Genomic DNA, 19,358 nt, shown 5'->3' with positions numbered 1-19,358 from the left:
CATCAGTGGAGGGTAGGCTGCTGCCTATCAGCAAACAGCTTTTAGTTTGTTAGCATGCAGCTCTGTGTCCGGCAGTCATCCGGCCCCTCCCTCTACGGTGCACTGATCTGCTCCTCACCCAGCCTGGTGGGGGTAAACACAGCGGCTGCGGACGGTGGATTACATAAATAACAGCAACCACAGGCATGTCATCCAATTTGTCCGTCATAAACATTTTGAGAGGAAGAACAGCCCCCTCAAATGGTCTTTCAAGGAAAAAAACAGAGATAGAAGTAGAACAATTTCAATAGGTCAAAGAGTGTTTTTATTTTCAAATAAAAGTCATGTTTCAAATTCAAACATGCACCATCAAAATGCTATGTGTATCTAGTGCCAAAACAACTAAAGACCATCTTGCGATGGGACCACACCCAATTACTGCTGGTAATTATTCTAAAAGGTGGAACAACTGGGAACTTGGGGCAATTAATCAGTTGTTTAAGTTATTACGCAGAAATGTCTGAAAGACTATCTGTGGGTTTTGCCACTGTTGAAATAATAACAGTTTAGTTGCCAGCCTCGTACCACTAAAAGCAGACAGAACCAGAACATCATTTCTATTCACCTGAACTAATTCACAAGCAAACAAAGTGTGTGCGGTCCAGCTCAACATGTTGACATCAACAAATACAGTGGGTCTACATTAACACAACACATTTAGGGATTAATCTGCTATTTCAGAGTCACATTACTGCACACTACCACGTGATTATCATTTTGATGGTATATTTTGCCAGGTTGCTGGTTTAAAAAATATAATGTATTTACCTTGACTTCCTAATTAAAAGGCTAAAAAAAGAAAAGAATGATTTTGTCTACTGTAATGAGCTTCAACAAAATGACTTATCATAATATGAAAATTACACAAGAGTCCAAAAAAGATAACTAAAGTAATATCAATTCAATTCTATGTAATGTAAATTTTTAAACAGAAACTGTGAACCTGAAAAAATCTAATTAAGTATATAACATATGCAAATGATTGTTTTAAGATTCAAGAGAATGTCAGATTTGTGCAACAGTTTGTCCCTTTTTACCATGATATTTCAGAGATTTAACAAGCTTCAAAATAAGGATTAACCAGAAGCAAACAAGTCATTTTTCTCTTCTAAATGGATCCTTTAAAGATGATTTTACTGAATTTCACACTTTATAAGTGCTAATTATCTTAGGCAGTAGATTTTTAGGGAGCAAATCCAGAATTCCAAATCAGTTTATTTACACTTTTTTGCCCAAGGAGCAGAGATCATTAGAAAGAACATTTGTAGAGTTGTACAAACTATCCTATATTTGTACGACCACATACCTATTAACATATTTGGGAGCGAGATTAGAGCGTATGTGAAAAATAAAGCCTCTGTGTTTCAGTGAGTTTGGTCAGGTAGACATGGCACTTCATCAATTTGAGTCTCTGGCTCTGAATCATGCCGCAGTGACAGACAGGATAAAGTAAGAATCGGTAGCACTCTGCCCTGGCGCTAAACAAAGGCGTTACTCGATGTCACATGGCTTTCACTTGAAGAGGTGAGTTTAAGGATTGCGTTATAGCAGGATTGTAACATGGGAAAAAAAGATTGTGTATTGAAAGCGCATGGCTGATGCAACATTTGAGACAAGAGGCCATATTTCTGTAAGAATGGACGAGACAGAAAGAGAGAGAGAGAGATTGTAATATCATACTGACTGTGTGACAGAAAGAGAGAGAGAGAGAGAGATTGTAATATCAGACTGACTGTGTAATTAGCACTCCTGCTAGCCTCCAGGCCCCCTAATGACACCTCCTCCAATCTATCGATGCAGCACGTTGCAGCAACGCCACAGCCCACAGGGATTCTTAGCTTTCCTGGGACAACTGAGGTTGCTATGGCAACCCCATCCTCGTATATTCTCTTTTGTCAAGGCCCTCAGACATCTTTCATAACAGTAAACTTTCCTCGTCAATTCAGACAGGATGACAAGTCTTGAAATTGCTGCATTTATGCGTTTCTCTAACAAAGTGTATTGTTTAAAGTGACATAATGTCAAGTCATAAAAAGCTCCAAATAAGAGAGTTAAAGGGGGAAGAACAACATCAGATTGTAAAGACAAAACATATGTACTCCCCATATTATGCTTTTACAGCTGTTCAGCACAAAACTCGGTGCGCCACAAAGAGAGTTATTATTCAGTATTGCCCAAAAAGGAGCAATTTACACAGAAACAGACCCAAAAATCCTGGCCTCCCTTAATGAGTCCACACTTAATTTTCAATCACCATAACGTTTAAACAGAGAATGCAAACTCCTGCCCGCCTGCCATCCTCCGTTTCTCTGCGGAGCCAAAATTCAACTACATCAAGGTATTTAAGCGCAAAAGCTGAATGAGCAAAATGCTCTAGAGCCTTTGGCATAGAATTCCTATTGGCCTGATTAAAATTGCAAAACAAAGTTATGTATTTGCATGTATGGTAATCAGCCAATTAAATTTTCTGAAATGCAAATTACGTGACCCATAAACTTAAAAGAAATATGAGCGGCAAACCCCGAATTGGTTTTCTCTTGTTTCTTACGAGGAACCAGAATCCCATTTAACAACTGAGCAGAGGGAATGATTCAGGGTTTGAGAAAAATTTCCAATCAGTCTGATCACATGTGATGAAGGATGACGTCATCTCTGGATAGATTAGAATGTCTAGAGATGTACAACAGCAACGATGGTATTCATTTTTCGACATTAGCTTTTGTCTGTTCTCACACCTAAACTTCTATTTAACATTTCCTGAATTTAGCCTGGCCTTGAATTAGAGTAATCAATACCTGAGCGTGTCTCCACAACGGCATAGTGTCTTCAGTGCCCTCAAAGCATGCTGCCACTCGATCGATGAGGCCATGTCTGACACGTGAAACTAGTGCTCCATGCTGAGAGCCCTCGAGGACGCTGGTATCGGAGGATCTTGCATCAGCAAGTTCAAATGGTCCTCTGTTTCACACCGCTGGATATTGTGCTTGAATCTCTTTGGCTGGTTTGACAGTTAAAGAAATGGACCAACAGATCCCGTTGCTCTGGACGAAGATCAGTGAAGGATATTACTAGAAGCACTTTTCCGGTGATGTCTGAGCGTTCCTGCGCAGCCTCCAAATCAGCTTGACGACGTAGATGTGACGTGAGCAACGTGTCTGAAAGTTGTACGTCTTCTGGTAACTGTGCCAGAGAAATCTCAATCATTCCCAATCTTGCAGAGAAGCAGAGCATAGGTATGTGTAAGGAGATAACATAGGCATAGGTCAATTATTGCTAACAAAAATGCTAGTTAACATTAGTAGTTAAACCTAAACAGCGAATGTAAGTCCAAACTGTCTGCGAGCTTACCCTGTACTATACGGTGATTCCTCTACTTTGTGACAGTAAGTAGCGTGGTTATGACACAATCATTTTAGAGAAACGTCTGCTATGGAGCCGTAACGTGAGATTGAAGCTAATGGGCCTTTTATACATTCTTTAGAAATAACAACGAACAAATAGAGTCTTCAGATGTAAAGTTATTGTATTCGCTGTCAAAGTGTCAATGGAATGCTAACGGTGGGTGATTGGTAGCATCAAATGGCGCCATAGGAGCTACGCTTAGAGAGGAGAGGCATACCCCCTTGGTGAAAACAATCTAAATGCTTTTCCAATTGAACAACACTGACAAATTGTATTGTATTAGGGGTGATAAAAGATTTTATGAACCTTTAAAAGTAGCAGACTAATCAGTATCATTTGGCAAGTTGAAAAAAGTGAGACCCCTGCTCTAAAGTATTACTCTTCACAACATCAGGCAGAGCAGCAATGATAGGAAACCAAACAAAGTGTCCATCACAAGCCTGTGCAGGAGAAGTTAAGAGGCATTTGAAAAGTGTTTTGTTAAATGGTATCAACAATAATATCTACAACTCATACTAGACATATTTTTGAAAAAACATTTGAACTCAGAACAAAGTGGGCGACGACATTGTTTAAAATTGTACAGAAAAAATAAAATAAACTGAAACTACTCAATCAGACCAGACTGGTATGATGTTTGAAGGTGGAGCTGAAGCGAGCAGATAGATACGTCATCAGGCACTGACAAATGACCTTTGCCTGCAAATGCGCTGGCTCATCACAGAAGGTGTGTGTCTGGCTGCGGCACTATGTGATGGTCAACGGGGACAGATAGTACTACTGCTGCCTACAGAAAGATGAGGGAAAAGGTCCACTGACATTCTAGTGAAGTGAGAACAGAGTGAACCATAGAGAGGACAACCTGATTCACCTCCTCAATCGTGTCTAGTAGGGTTGGGTACCGAACCCTTTACTTTTACCAGTACCGACAGAATCACTTTGGTATTACAGAGCATTGGTTCACGTAAAATGTTGCCAAGTAGAGGTACTTTCACGTGCATTAGGAGCAGGGAGCACCAGCTGAGAATATGCCTGGGTGTAACGTTATGGCCGGCTCAAAACCGAAAGCAATGATGACAAAATTAGTGCACCATTTAGATTTAAACTTGCATGTGTTGCACCAGGAAGACCATTAATTATAAGTCAGACTAGTATCCCTTGCAAGGACTTAAATAATGGTAAAAAATGACATAAAAGAAAGATGGCCAGCTGAAAGCGTTTAGCTGTGTGGTTGTATTTTACAAAACTTGACGGAGACAATGGTCTGTGAAACATTTGCCAAGCAAAATGCAATACGGGCAAAACAAACATCTAATCTCAGGAAAGATACATTTAAGAGCAGAAGAGTGTACCATGTTCCCTTCTAAAGCTGCAGAAACTAGCAGCACAGTCAAGGAACATTTTGAGCCATTGACATCAAGGAGGCATCTTCGGGTAGGTTAACTACAGTATGTAACGTAGCTATTTGGATCAGTTGTTGGTAGATGTGTGCAAAGTTGAATTATTGGTTAACTGTTCTAACATTATTACCACCTTTGGTTATTCTAAAATGCATAGAATTAACATAGCACATCTCTACAATGAAACAATTTAAAAAGGCAATCAATTTGTGCTGGTATGGAAACCTAAGTCAAAAATTTGAAATATTATATTATATTGTCAGATCAACGTGTGACTCATCTGCACTCTTGCTTCAATTGACAGATCTCCCTATCCCACTCTCCACATGACCTCAAGTCACATCCAGATCAGCAGCGTTTTTTAGTTTTTTTTTTCTGTAATCAAATTTTGTAGTTGTAACAACCAGCCGTATGAGACAAGCCGAGTAAGGTACCGGAAAAAGCACTGTTGAATACCGAGACCGAACACCAGGCACCGGTACTGATATGGGTTCAGATGCAAAAGGTACCCAACCCTAATGTCCAGTACAACTAACACATGGAAATTCACTAAACTGTGATGTCTTCTCCCCCAAAATGTTTAAATGCAAATCACACATTTACCTACATTTTGCTTTGTGATATTTCCCACTGTACAATCCATTTTTTGTTTGGAATCTGTGCTTCTCTATAATTATGTTTTAGGAGGCCCATTGCCTGTGAAGGTGCTAGGCAATAAAGGGTTCCTTTTATCTACTCTCCCCCTCCATCCCCTATTACCAAGTCTAAATGAGATCAAATAGTGGTCTTCCCTCTTCACACCACACTCAAAAGGATCCCGGACGTGCTGATCCCTACAAACTGCTGTCCCTCAGCGTTGATTTAAAAGTGATAAACTCAGGACTATCTCCACGATGCCTAATCACAGTAATGAGGATGCAGCCCACAAATAATTTAACAATTTATTTACACACAGAGGACATGGCAGGTTGCCAAATGGCACTAAATGTGTCTGTTTTTGTGATGTATAATGCATACTCTGAGCACCTTACACCAGTTGTTTTTGTCCATAGTGAATGAGGCTCTTCTTAGCAGTTTTGACAGCAAAGAGACATGGAGTCCTGTATCTACTAAAGGGCATGAAGACAGAGACCAGAAGACAGAGGGTATGTTGCACAGACTCACAGCTACGGTTTAGTTGTTTAACAAGACAGAAACCATCCTTGATAAATTAATTAATTACTAAAAGATCTCTGTTAATCTCACTTTGGTGCTGCACTTTTTAAGTGCTACCATCCCTTCTACATGATGCAATGCTTCATGTTCTGCTGCTTGATGATGAAGCACACTGTAATAATGCAATTTACATTCCCCAATATGCAACGATCCATAATACAATTCCAATGATGCATTGCATATTGCAGAATGGCTGCATTTACTAAAATGTGACAATGCAGTTTTAAACAAAGATAATATAAAACACCAGGGAAGTACAAAAATACAAAGTCACTGTGCGTTTTACTTGCCTCCTTAACACCGTGTATAATCATAGACCTAATACAACACAGAAAATTATCTATTTATCAATTCAGACAAAGCTGATATTTTTCTTGCAGAGAAAGGACAGAGACAAGGACACTTAACTGTAGGTGAAGTGTTGCAGACAATTTTCCTGACCTAATGCTCCCCCGAGGGACAAATATCATAAGCGAAAAAGCAAGGCCTGGGCACCCGCAGGTTTACCACAGGAGGACAACAGGGCTCCTATCTGACAGCAGTGTTTGGATTGAGCCTGAAAAGCAGCTGAGAAGTCTACTTACAGAAAATACAAAAATAATCAGTCATTTTGCTGCTGATTTCTCAGGTAACTGCAGTGCCTCGCCACATGTCTGGTTTTGTTTCATGTAGTGCCATCTTATGGTTTAAAAAATGTGCAAACTGTAGGGGAATCATTAAGAAAGAGCAACAGCGCCCTCTGGTGCCCCGAAAAAGCATGACCATTTTCTGAGTCAACCTCTTATAACACCCATTGTAAACCGTGATTTGCTTCATTATATAAACACATAAATATTTGAAGTGTCTAGGCCACTTGTGAAAGCCGCGATGCACTCATACTGAGGGTGAGTCACTCGGTTCCAGTCAGCCAAACCGTTTGCCGTGTGAGTAATCTCACAGTACTGGTGGGACGCTGAGTCAGCCTCAGTGTACAGTCAGGAAACCTGTTAGGCCTGCTGGGGTTAAGGACTCAAGAGAAGTAATGTGTGTGTGGAAGGATTTTCCTTTGTTTTTGGTCTGGGTGAAAGTAGCACTTCTGTGACATGTAAAGTGGTGTTTGTGAGCTGATTTAGGCGTGTTTCAGAAACGCCTTCTATCCTTATTCCTTCAAACATCTAAATATTAAAACTACAAAAGTTTTAACTATTGTTCTGCATTGAAATACTAAAATTTGAATTAAAAAAAAATTAAAAATTCCAACAACTGTAAACGAACTGGATGCCCTGAATTAGGCAGGCAAGGCAAGGCAGCTTATTTGTATAGCACATTTCAGCAACAGGGCAATTCAAAGTGCTTACACAAAATCAGTTAAACAGATAACACAAGTAAAAACAGTTAAAAATCATAAGCATAAAAACCAATAAAACACATGATAGACAGTTAAAAACAAATAGAAACATAAACACAAGAATAAAGTTACAGTGCAGCATAAGAAATGTAAAGAAATAAGCATATTTTAAAGAAAGGCAGCATCAAAAAGAAAGGTCTCTCGCCTTGATTTAAAAGAAAACTGAGAGTAGCAGCGGATCTGCAGGTTTCTGGGAGTTTGTTCCAGATATGAGGAGCATAGAAACTGAAAGCTGCTTCACCCTGTTTAGTTCTGCTCTGGGGACAGAAAGTAGACCTGTCCCAGATGACCTGAGAGGTCTGGGGGGGTCATAGTGTAGTAGCAGATCAGAAATGTATTGGACCTAAACCGTTAAGGGATTTAAAACAGCAAGAGTACTTTGAAATCAATTCTTTGAGACACAGGAAGCCAGTGTAAAGACTTCAGAACGGAGTGATGTGATCCAGTCTCTTGGTCTTAGTGAGGACTCGAGCAGCAGCGTTCTGAATCAGTGCAGCTGTCTGATTGATTTTTTAGGGACCTGTAAAGACCCGTTACAGTAGTCAAGTCTACTGAAGATGAAAGATGGACCAGTTTTTACAAGTCCTGTTTAACATAAGTCCTTTAACCCTTGATATATTTTAAGGTGATAGTAGGCTGATTTGTTATTGTCTTAATGTGGCTGTTAAAATTCAGGACTGAGTCCATGACTCACCCATCTGGCTTTGTCTGTTGTTTTAAAATTGTTGTTGAAGCTGAGCGCCGACTTTTAATAGTTCCTCTTTTTTTCCAAAAACAAACCACCTCAGTTTTCCTTATTTAATTTCAAAAGTTCTGGCAGATCCAGTCGTTAATTGTTCAATGCACTTAGTCAGTTTTTGTATTGGACTATAGTCCCCTGGCGATAAGGTTATGTAATTTGTGGGTCGTCCGCATAACTATGGTAACTTATTTTGTTTTCTCCCATAATCTGAGCCAGTGGAAGCATGTAGATGTTAAAAAGAAGAGGCCCCAGAAGGAGCCTTGCGGAACTCCGACGTCATATTTGTACGCTCAGATGCAAATACCTATAGACACAAAGTAATCCCTATTCTTTAGGTAGGATTCAAACCAGTTTAGTACAAGCCAGAAAGGCCAACGCAGTTTTCCAATCGGTCTAGTAGTATGTCGTGGTTGGCCGTGTCAAATGCAGCACTGAGATCAAGTATACTAAGATTGAAATTTTGCCATTATCTGTGTTAAGGTGGATGTCATTAAATACTTTGACAAGAGCCGTATGTGTGTGTCACAGCCTTACCCTGGTCTATGTTGTGCTGTGGTAGCTGGCTCATCTGACTGTGGACCACGCCTGCGTAATTCCGGAGAAAAGCCTCTTCACTGGGCGTAAGCTGAAGAGGAGCAGACAATATTTCCCGTTATCAAACAAAAACAAACCACAGAGATCGTTATTTTGAAGGACAAAACTTATGTTTTTCACATGCTGATCGTTTAAATACAGTTGTGTTAAAAAAAAATAGCAGTCCAACATCACTAACCTCATAAATCATATTTTTTGGTAGAAGTTATATTACTTCTTAATCAAATCAATTTTTAAGACCTGTCAAAATTGGATTTAAGACATTTTAAGATTATTGGATGTTAGACTTTAGACCTGTGTAAACACTGGTCTTTTAGTCACTAGAAGTAAAGCATCTTATCACGTACACTTGCCTGCTGTCTTAAAATCTAGACCTATCGTAGAAAATATAATGTATACCAACAAACCTACAAAAGCAGTAGCCATGTAATTAGATTATTAGAAGTTATCTTAAGTAAGATATTTTTTGCCTATAATTTATCACATAACACTTGTGCAACAGTATTAAAAGTACTGCACACTCTTCAGGTTATGTCCACAGAGACTGAGCATTCATAGCATCAAAGTTACACATATGATCAGATGATCAGGCAGGTCAGGCATTGATGCCCAACTTCAGGGTTCTCATTTCAGCGAGCAACTGTAGATTTTGCTGCCTGAAAGGACAGCCAACACAAACAGATTTTATCTGCCACAGCTATTTAACATTTTTAAATAGCGTTGCCTAAATCACAAAATGAAACTTATCTGTTGTCGGTTTTGTGTGCTGTATGCATGCTGCAGCCAGAATGTAATGTTCTTCTGCTGTTCAAAAAGACCAACGGTGATGTCTCTATTTTCTTCTTCACAAAGGTCTTTCACATAAAACAGTTTGCTCTAAGAGCCAAACTGTGTGTGTTTTTCATAGTAGTTCTATAAAGCTTCTCCTTCTGCTTCCATCTTACCAATGACACAAACATTTTGACATGTTAATGATGGTTTCTGGGCTTGATGGCCAAGTTGGTAACATTTTATAGGGGCAGATTTCAAGATGATATCATCTAAAGACATGTGTGCATGAGCTGGACAACAAGTAGCGCTAAAACCTTATGCTGTTTTTTTTATGTGAATACCCAGTTTGTGTTAGTCAAGACACTGCACTTACATTTGATCCCATTTTCTTTAGCATGAGCAGGACCCGCACTTTCTGTTGGATGTACATGTCTTCAGGAGACTTCCCTGGGGCCTCCTCGCGGTTCATCCCCCCTGCTCCTGTGGCTCTGAACACACAAACAAATTCACATTAATCATGACTTGCGAAAAATCCCAGATATGCAAACACTGGTATTAAAAGATAAAAAAATACTTCTGTGTTGTTTCAGCCACACTATAAACGGATAGACTGGAACTATATTAAAAAATATTTTAAGTGTTGAAAAGTGATAGCTAAATAGTGTTTTCACTTGTTTTGTTTTTTCCAATAGTGACACATATGTAGTTATGGCTATAGTCAAGGCTCACTGAGCTGGAGTATAAGACTGGCCTTTTCAATTGTCAAATGGTTCTAACCTGACTTCTCAGACATTCAGAACTATACTGGAACTAGATGTCTTATCATTAGGGTAAATAATACAGACTGTAGTCTGTGTGATGATAAGCACATTTATATATTTTTCATATTCATATAACTCACAGTGGTAATATTAGAAGTCAGAGGCCTTGTCTCAGTCCAATCACAGTGCTGGTTTGGCACTTCACAGCGTGAATGGCTGTCATAAATATTGCAAGGCAGTTTTCACACAGATCTCGCCCCTGCCTGCTCCTACTATCTCATATTCTCTGGCTAACTAATGACCTATTTTCTCTGTCAGTCTGCAGAGATGCAAAATATAGGCAAAGGGGGAGAAAAAGAGGGAGGGAAAAGAAGGCTATAAAAAGGAGCTGCCAAAACTAATGCGGATGACAGAAAAGGGATAGGTTCCGCTGTGATAGCACACGCACATCAAGGTCGGCTATTGTCTCATTAGATTCCCGTTATAACGCACCAACAAGAAGAGGCATAGAGTGCCACGGCTTGATAGCCAGCATACATTTTCTAATTGAAATAGCTAAGAAAAAGAACTAATTCACAGAAAAGGAAAAAAAAAAATCTGAGAAAAAAAAAAGATTTAATAGAGACAATATCAGTATGCAAGTCAGGATTTGTTCTCCCCTAAGAATCTTTCATGAAAACCCTATGGGACCAGCAGGGACTATGATAGTTCTGGCAATTTATTTTGGCCTCTTATCTATACAAAGGACCACTAACGCATGTTGACAGGCTGTTTGATGTGGGGTTATATTTAATTGAGAAGCTGGCTTGCTGTCCCCACTTCCCAGAGCCCGGCAGGGGGAGAAGCATGAATGGGGCACCGTTGGCCATTGGTTGCCACTGTGAGCGTGTGGATTCATCCAGATCAGAGCAGCTGGAGACCATGCTTCTGGCCATAGTCCTTATAATTATAGCAACCTTTGGTGGCGGTTTACTGCAAGTAAATAACACTTGACTTTGTCTTCTTGTCTGTTTTTAGCCACACAAAGTGGTCATAGGACACAGGGAAGATGAATACATTGGTTATTCACTTCCACCTTAGTGTCAGGCATAGTTTAATTGGAGAGCAAGTGAAGTCTCAAAGCAGACATGAAAAGATAAAGAGAGCTTGCTGGTGTCCGTTGCTTAGTACACCTTCAGGGAGGTGTTGGTGGTGAGGGTGAAGGGGGTGGCAGTGTCTTCACATCAGCAGCAATAACACGTTTGATCACGTTTCCAAGCTCCTCGCGCCAGACAAATGGAAAAGCTAAAGACTCCAGGCAGTGAGACCTACCAGTGTGAAATAACATAAAGAATGAAGCATGACATAAACTCAGGAGTATCAGAAGCTCGCTGGGAATAAAACGGTCACTGCGGATAAAGAGTAGAGGGTGAAGAGAGTGTAGATAACATTACTCTGTCAAAAGTTGTCATCTTGTCTTGAGATTTTTAAAAGACAAAGATGATACAACATCCATTAGTATTCAGGGATATTTTGGGACTTGACAACTTCACAAAAGGCCAATATATTCCACATTCATCTGTATTAAACAGGCCTTCTGCCTTCATGAGGCTGAGGCCTATCTGATCATTTGATGTTTGCGTTTGAAGTTTGAAAACTGGCCATATTTAGTACCATCTCTGCCCAGGCTGCTGACTGTTTCGAGAGCTGCAATTTGTATTTTTACCAGCCTGAAAAAAACATTTATCTTATCCCTCTTTCAGAGCAATATCTGCTATGAGAACAACAAACAGTGTGCAAATCCCATAAGGAGTATCTCTGTAGGAGGTAGAAGGAAACAACGTGGAAATGTAAATTAGGGTGATCAGTGATGTTCTTTTATTGTCGTGACATGTTTGTGAGTCACTTTATGAAATGAGCAAAGGGAAAAGAGTCAAATCTCATTCTTTTGTGGATGTTACCTATTCTTCTTCAGACTGGAAGAGGGATAAAGACTAATTAGAGATAACTATTTTGGGCAGCAGAGTAGCTAAAGAACTGAAATACAATTCTGCTACTCAGTGAACTGGACGACAACATGTATACAACAGTGATCAACATTGTGCATAATGTAATGGATGGTTTCATCCATGCAATCCTGCTGAATATACTAGCTTTCCATCCATCTTCATAATGCCAACAATGCGCCAGGTGGTACTCGTCTGCCTGGCTTAGGGCAGTTACAGAGTCAACGTGAGTGGCGCGAGCAAGCAGCGTGAGCAACGCGCTCCCTTTCATAGTCTACACTGCGAACACAAGCATCATGGACGACGCGTGAAATGCAATACACCGCTCACACAACAGGGGGTAGCAGAGATATTCAGATCAAAATGGCAACTGCAGAGGAGTGCATCCTATTGCTTAATTTTTCTGAAGGTACAACCTATCAAACATCAAAATGGTGACAAATAACGCCAGTAACAACATGTAGTCTACAATATCGGGGGGGCAAATTAAAAGGGCTCATACTGCCGCATGAGCTGTTTGATGTTGCGCATCAAAATAGAGCTTTGTTCCTGTGGGAGATTTTGTAGAAAATTGCACAGGTAATTACAAAAAGTGGTGTGTATGTCACTCCTCTTGCTTTCCCTCACCCTCTCTATCTCCCCCTCTCCCTCCCTCTCTCTCGCCTGCCGAATTTCCTGCAGCCTCTCCTGGATCCATTACCGGCCTGACGCTATAGCTTCCTTTTACCACCACAAGAGGCTGATGATGTCGGGGTGGTAGGGGGACTAGAAGGGGTAACTGCAGAATTGGTCGGTTGCATTCAAAGCTTCTTCAGTAAATATAACATATACCTGAAATAATGTATAATAATTGCAATTTTCCCCCCACCGACACTGCATAGTATCTTATGTGTCGATGCGTTGCTTTACAAAAACTGTGACAACCCATTTTGCTACGCACCGACGCATCATGGCGGCCAAAGCAGAGAGATGCAGACGGGTATGAGTACGGATGCGTTGACTCTGTAACAGACCTTACAAATACCTTGCTGTGACAGACCTAACCAACCTCTAAATAATGTCTTCCTGTGTACCACTACTGGATTGCAACATTTTAAAAACACCGGGTCAAGAAAAAGTCCAGTTCAACAGGATTTTAAAACCATATATTAAAAACTGGCGTATCATCAGAAGCCTGTGTCTTAAAATACTTGACAATAGAAATTCTGCAATGAATTCATGTTGATTTCTTTTAAGATTACTAATCGCTTCATTGTTCTCTCTGATTAAACTCTTCTGGGAAGACTAACTCTTCTATTTCCACTTTGTCAAGTTTATCTAGACCACAACTTGACAGTTTAGACCAAGGCTGCTTAGATTGGTTTTATTGGTGTTTTTCTGACAACATAAGAAAAAAAAGACATGAAAATCAACACCCAAAATACAAACAAAACAAACAAGCAGACTCACATGCACATGTACACATACTTATAAAATGAGAGATTTGATCAGGATGCAGCGACAAAGAGAAAAATTACAAGTGGCACAACTCTGTTAAAAACCTATAAATAGTCTTTTGGAAAAAAAACCTTACTATGTTTAGTCTGCTCAGGTCATTTTAGCATAATTCGGATGTACACGCTCTTCTGTGTAACATTGTGTCCTTAATCATTTCAAGGTCCACATTAAGGATCCTGGCTGAGTCCTTTGTGTGTGCCCGATGTTCTCGAGGTGGGCTGGCTCAAGACTAATCCCTCGAGGGATGCTCAGCCAGCCTCAGACGCATTCGGCTAATATTCCAGACGTAATCAAAGGCTTTCTTTAATACTGATCAGGGCATAATATCCCCCCCCCATGTAGGGCTCTTGTCAGTGTTGTGATGTTGGGTTGAGCGGAGACGCTGAGCCCGTCACAGCTAAATCCTAGCACCAATGATGCTGAACTGAAAAATCTAAAAAGGAAAAAACAGCCCGCTTCAGATCTATAATCTGTACACATGGTGGGATACATAATACTGTTTCTCAGTTGTGTATAATAATTATAGTCTATTTAATTCTTGATTGGCTTTTGAAAAATTATGTATCACAGATGGCTTGCAATTGATTGTATATTGAAGAATGGCCTATATTTCAATACCAGAGGGGCAAAGATTGCCCCCAAGATTTTGATTTTGTTTTACCAGTTAAGGTTAATGTCCTAATCCTACATTAAGCCATCAGTTTATTTTCATTTAATTAATTTAATTTCCATTTATGTTTGTAACACACTTACACAAACAGCATTAATGCATATAAATGTACTCATAATAGCAATAGTATGCTTTTTATTTACTCATGTTGGTACACGGTGGTGATAACTATCATGCATTTTAATTGGGGCTCATTTCACATAAAAAACAAAAACAAACAAAAAACTTCATGCACTTATTGCTATTTTTTAAAGGTGCCCAACATTTTGTAAATACCCTGTTTTTTTAGACAGTGAGGGCAGAATTTGAACTTAATGTTTTATATTTCTTCACAGTTGTCAAAATAACCAATGTTTTGAGTTACTATGGCATCACAAAAATAGTATTTTATAGTAATTTATTATTTTTTCAGAAACCAAGATATTAAGATAAAAATATGTAAAATCAGCAAAAAAGAATTAATGATGTTCCACTGTTTGTATTACATCATTAAGCTTCAAACATTGAAGAGTTGCTTCTATGTTATTTCTTAAAGGTTTAAATTTAAATAAAGCGAGACAAATTACTCTTTTGGGGCACCGATGAATAAAATATAACCATCAAAATGTGCCCGGTGTAAAAAGAGCTAAAGTCACATTGTGATTTGGAATAACTGTAAACTTTAGAGTTTTCTACAATTACTGCAAAATGTCAAACAGTTTCTGCATATGGCTGCAAATTACACACATTCAGTAATGCCACTTAAAATATAGAGAGAAGCTTATTCTTTGCATGGCCTCTGCATTCCAGATTCCTTATGTACTTGAAACACAAACATGGAGAAGACTTCTCAAGACGGTTTCCACACTGTGACCGGGCCACAAAGTGCAGTGGGGAACTGATGCCAGAGATTACAGTATGCAATGTGATAGGCCCTCACATTTGCTGAGGGTCATGAGGGCAGACGCTGCCAAAGAGCAATGGCCGAGTCACACTTGGACCGGTCCACTTGTCAAACTTGTTACTGGCTCTAGAATCAGCTGTGCACATGAGGCACAGTGTCTGATTGTTTAAGAAATCAAATTCCTCCAGCAAGCAGAAAAACAAACCTAAGTTGACTGACAAAACTGAGTTTAGTTTTACACAAATGACGCTAAAAGCCTGAATTCTAAGGCCCCAAGAGGTCAATAGTCTCTACAGACTAAAATAACTAGAGATGGACTAAAATAACTACGAATTTAATCATGAGGTGCTCCAACATCCCAAACAAATGTGCGAGAAACTTCAGTAGGCCAGAAGCTCGGTCTGGCGGAGTGGTTGTTTTACTACATGTAACGCTCACGCACACGTCACGAAACCTATTGAATCAACTACTAGGGATCATGACAAAATTAGGATACAACAATATTCCAATTCAACACTGTAATTCAGCAAAATAAATTTAGTTTGCCAATTTTTCTGCCACATATTTTTATGATTAATCAATTGTTTAGTTTATAAAATACAAGTTTTCAATACAATTGAAAATATGAAGATAGATCTGTGAAACAGAGAAAGTACATTTAGAAGTTGGAACCAAGAAATGGTAGTTTTGCTTGGTAATGGATTTCTAAAGATTTAAAAATGGTTGACAATATATTTCTGTCAATTAATCCACTACATTGTTCAGCACAATAGTGATGTCAGTCGCATTGCCCAGCTTCTACCCATCCAAACCTGCAGGAGACATAATGAAAACTAGCTGACCAGACCGACTCCCTCTGTGTTGGAGCAGCTTGGGGTCCTGAAACAGCATGTGTCAGACGGGCAGACATTGCAGACCAGACGGGATCTGGCTTAGACTTGCTGGATGTCTGCATGCTGTCTTTGTGTGAAGCCATTGCCTCACATGTACAGTGCCCACAACAATGGCTACAGTATTTGGGGACAATGGTGATGAACTGGATTGTGACAACATGATTGATAAGTAGGTCATGTCTTGTTGTCACCACGTGAGGCATGAACTCTTACAATTCTGCTCAACTTTACAGGCTTAGTACATAGCTTGGTTTCTGGGTCTGCATAACTGTCCTTTGACTATTTTTGTGCCACATTAAGTTGATACTAGGACGTTCAGAGTGTGACTTACAGTAGGCAGGAAATGGCATTTGACAAATACCTTATGTCACTAGTAAACTTCCTAGATAGTCAAATCACTTTAAAAAAATTATTATTCAAATAAAGTGTACATATAATGTTACTACAGTTCAAATAAGAACATACAGCAGCTACATATTACAAGATCCAGGCAACCTGGTCTTGCAAATGTTTCCATGATACCATAATGATACAACCAAGTTTTTTGCAGACCATGCTATCTAACATTATTAAATCTGGTCTATGAACTAAGAACATCTCAGCTCACTCCTCAGGGTCCTTCAAAGGAATTGAAACAGAAGCTGCTGCTGCCTTAAGCCGGTCCCTTGGGGGCGCGGCTGCAAGATTTCAAAAGCGCCAATGTGAACGCAGGGAATAAAATTCTGAAAGTTATAGGATGTATGTGTTCGGAACAATACAAGGTTATTGCAAATGTGTAGGAATCCATGCACAACAGATAAAGAACCGGAAACAGAAAAGATAGCTATACTTTTAAGTTTGATTCTATAAAACGACTTGGTGGTTATCTGGAAGTCCCTGTCATTTGGACTGGGTGTTAAGCCATGAATGGATCGTAGCAGCTATGGTATCATCATGTCAGGCCACAACAGGCCACTATGTGGGCTGAGTTAATGCTGACAAATGTGTGTGCTAATCGCAGAGCGTGAGGTTGTGAGATGAACCAGCCCTCCCTCCAAAAAACCCCTGCTCGCAGGCAGCTGATGAGGTCCCCTCAGGGCTCAAGCAGCCACTGAAGAGCACCTGCCCTGACTGGGACAAGGCCAGGGAAACGTAGCCAGGGTTCCAAATCTCTCTCCAAAATCCACCCAGTTAGGGGAATGTGCAAACTAGGCAGGGTTGACATACTATGGTCCATGACACCTCTGCTAGTTGCCAGGAAGATTCAGAGCACTCGCCTGTGGCCAAGCCCCGATACCAAGTGGCTGCAGCACTTATCAATGCCCTGCTGCGGGCAAGGTGCCAGCTTTACCACTCAAAAGCTGTCAACTATCTGACATGTGGGGGAAAGCAGACACTCTGTAAAAGGCAGCGTTGCACATGACAATGCATCCACGGGTGGCATGATCTCAAAATAGCAATCCTGTTAAGGAGTTACGTGAAAAAGAAAACTTGTACATTAAAACCAAATTAAAAGAAGATGACCACATTGGACAGTAGCAGCAATTGAAATGTTCTCTGAGCATTACCTTGGTTGACTAGTAGGTGTTTGGTGAGTGTTCGTGCGTCATGTACGTTAGTCTGCTAAATCTAGGTTATATTGGCGTTAGTTAAGATACGTTAAGTACACTGTTAAGATCATAAACACTAACGCCTTAACGCTGACGAGGATCTGCATAACGTACACTCAGGTCAGCTGAGATTTTTTAGTTTTTGGTAGTTTTTCTCCAAGTCAAACTCTGACTGAAAAATAACACAGCAAACAAAAATGCCTGAACGCCACACTTCAAACAAAAAACGTCGTTTTTTAAAGAGATGATACACATCATGACTGTGAACGGATCTTGTTATCATGTTGCGGGACGCAGACTGTTCAAACTGTAGCAGCGCTCTTGCTAGCAAGAAGCAAGCCTTCAACGCATTTTCGACATGAATCTTAATCAATATCCGTCGTGTGAAAATATATGGACGGTACTCTCAATGACTTTACAACTCGCGTTCATTTTAAACTGACATTTATTTAATTTAGTCTCTACCAAACCCGCGCTACCTTTGGCAAAGCAGCCAATGCTAACCAGCGAAGCTAGCTCGCTAGCATGCCCGAGACAAAAGCCTGAATGAAGTTCCTATGGGTGCAAACACCATCCAGGTACCGTCGCTCTGCCAGAAGTGTGAACGCCGGAAATCAAACACATGTATCGTTTTAAAAACCCTGGCAATGTGCGCCTCGTCAACAAAACGAGACAAATGAGCTTACCCCTCCTGGTCCAGCTTTTCTTTCTTCTATGCTCTGTTTGAATGGTGTGTTGTTGTAGGAGGGCGTCCTGTTCCGGGGTCACATCCCTCCAGTCGCAGAGCTTCGGCGAACTGACTCAACGCAGCGAGAGTCCTGCTGAATGTTGAGTACCGCTACCGGCCACCGGGGCCGCCACCGGCACAGACAACACTGAATGTCAGTTTCTAGGTTCTATTACAAAACGTACACGAAACACCAGTGGTGCAAAAAGTACTTAATACCTCCATTCAAAAATATTACTTAGACATAAGTGCATTAGTAGCCCACTGGCATCAAAACACACTACCAAAAGTTTAAGTGGGCTACTGACTTTGCAGAATGTCCCTTTTCTGAATAAATCCCTGAATTATTGTATAAGCATTACTAATGTTGCAGCTAAAGGTGGGGCTTCTTGAAACTACTGCATTATTGGTTATTAGTTGATTTACGTTTTACTAAAGTTATTAAATAAAGTTAGTGGAGTAAAAAGTACAATATTTCACTCCAAAATGCACTGTGGCAGAAGCATATAAAGTAGTGTAAAATGGTAATACTAAAGTAAAGTACAAGTAGCCCAAAAATCTTATTTAAATAGAGTTCTTGAATAAATGTAGACTACTTAGTTGTCATTTCAGTACCGCTAAACATACATCTCATAAAATACAAAAACCTTGTTAATACAAATTCTACTTTCTATACTGAACACTCATTGGTTTTGGCACACTTTATTGAAGTCTGGGGGGCTACTTTGTCACCTTAATACTCACTAGACAGACTTTATCACATTACACACATCACACACCCTGTGTACATCTTTTTGTGAAGA

The 19,358-nt window shown here is 40.0% G+C and overlaps 1 protein-coding gene across 1 annotated transcript in view; it reads right to left on the bottom strand.

The window, feature by feature from the left end:
• Positions 1-18,663, bottom strand: part of ctnnbip1 (catenin, beta interacting protein 1) — a 24,344-nt gene extending 5,681 nt beyond the window's left edge. The window contains exons 1-3 of the mRNA XM_032520896.1: positions 18,515-18,663; positions 9,924-10,038; positions 8,720-8,810 (exon numbers count right to left, since the gene is read on the bottom strand). Coding sequence (XP_032376787.1) covers positions 8,720-8,810; positions 9,924-10,019 — 187 coding nt within the window. The 5' untranslated portion in view covers positions 10,020-10,038; positions 18,515-18,663. The remainder of the gene's footprint in view (positions 1-8,719; positions 8,811-9,923; positions 10,039-18,514) is intronic.
• Positions 18,664-19,358: the final 695 nt, after the last annotated feature.

This window comes from Etheostoma spectabile, chromosome 7 (genome assembly GCF_008692095.1).
Source record: "Etheostoma spectabile isolate EspeVRDwgs_2016 chromosome 7, UIUC_Espe_1.0, whole genome shotgun sequence".
NCBI classification, from domain to species: domain Eukaryota; kingdom Metazoa; phylum Chordata; class Actinopteri; order Perciformes; family Percidae; genus Etheostoma; species Etheostoma spectabile.
This window is presented reverse-complemented; position numbering and strand designations above follow the sequence as displayed.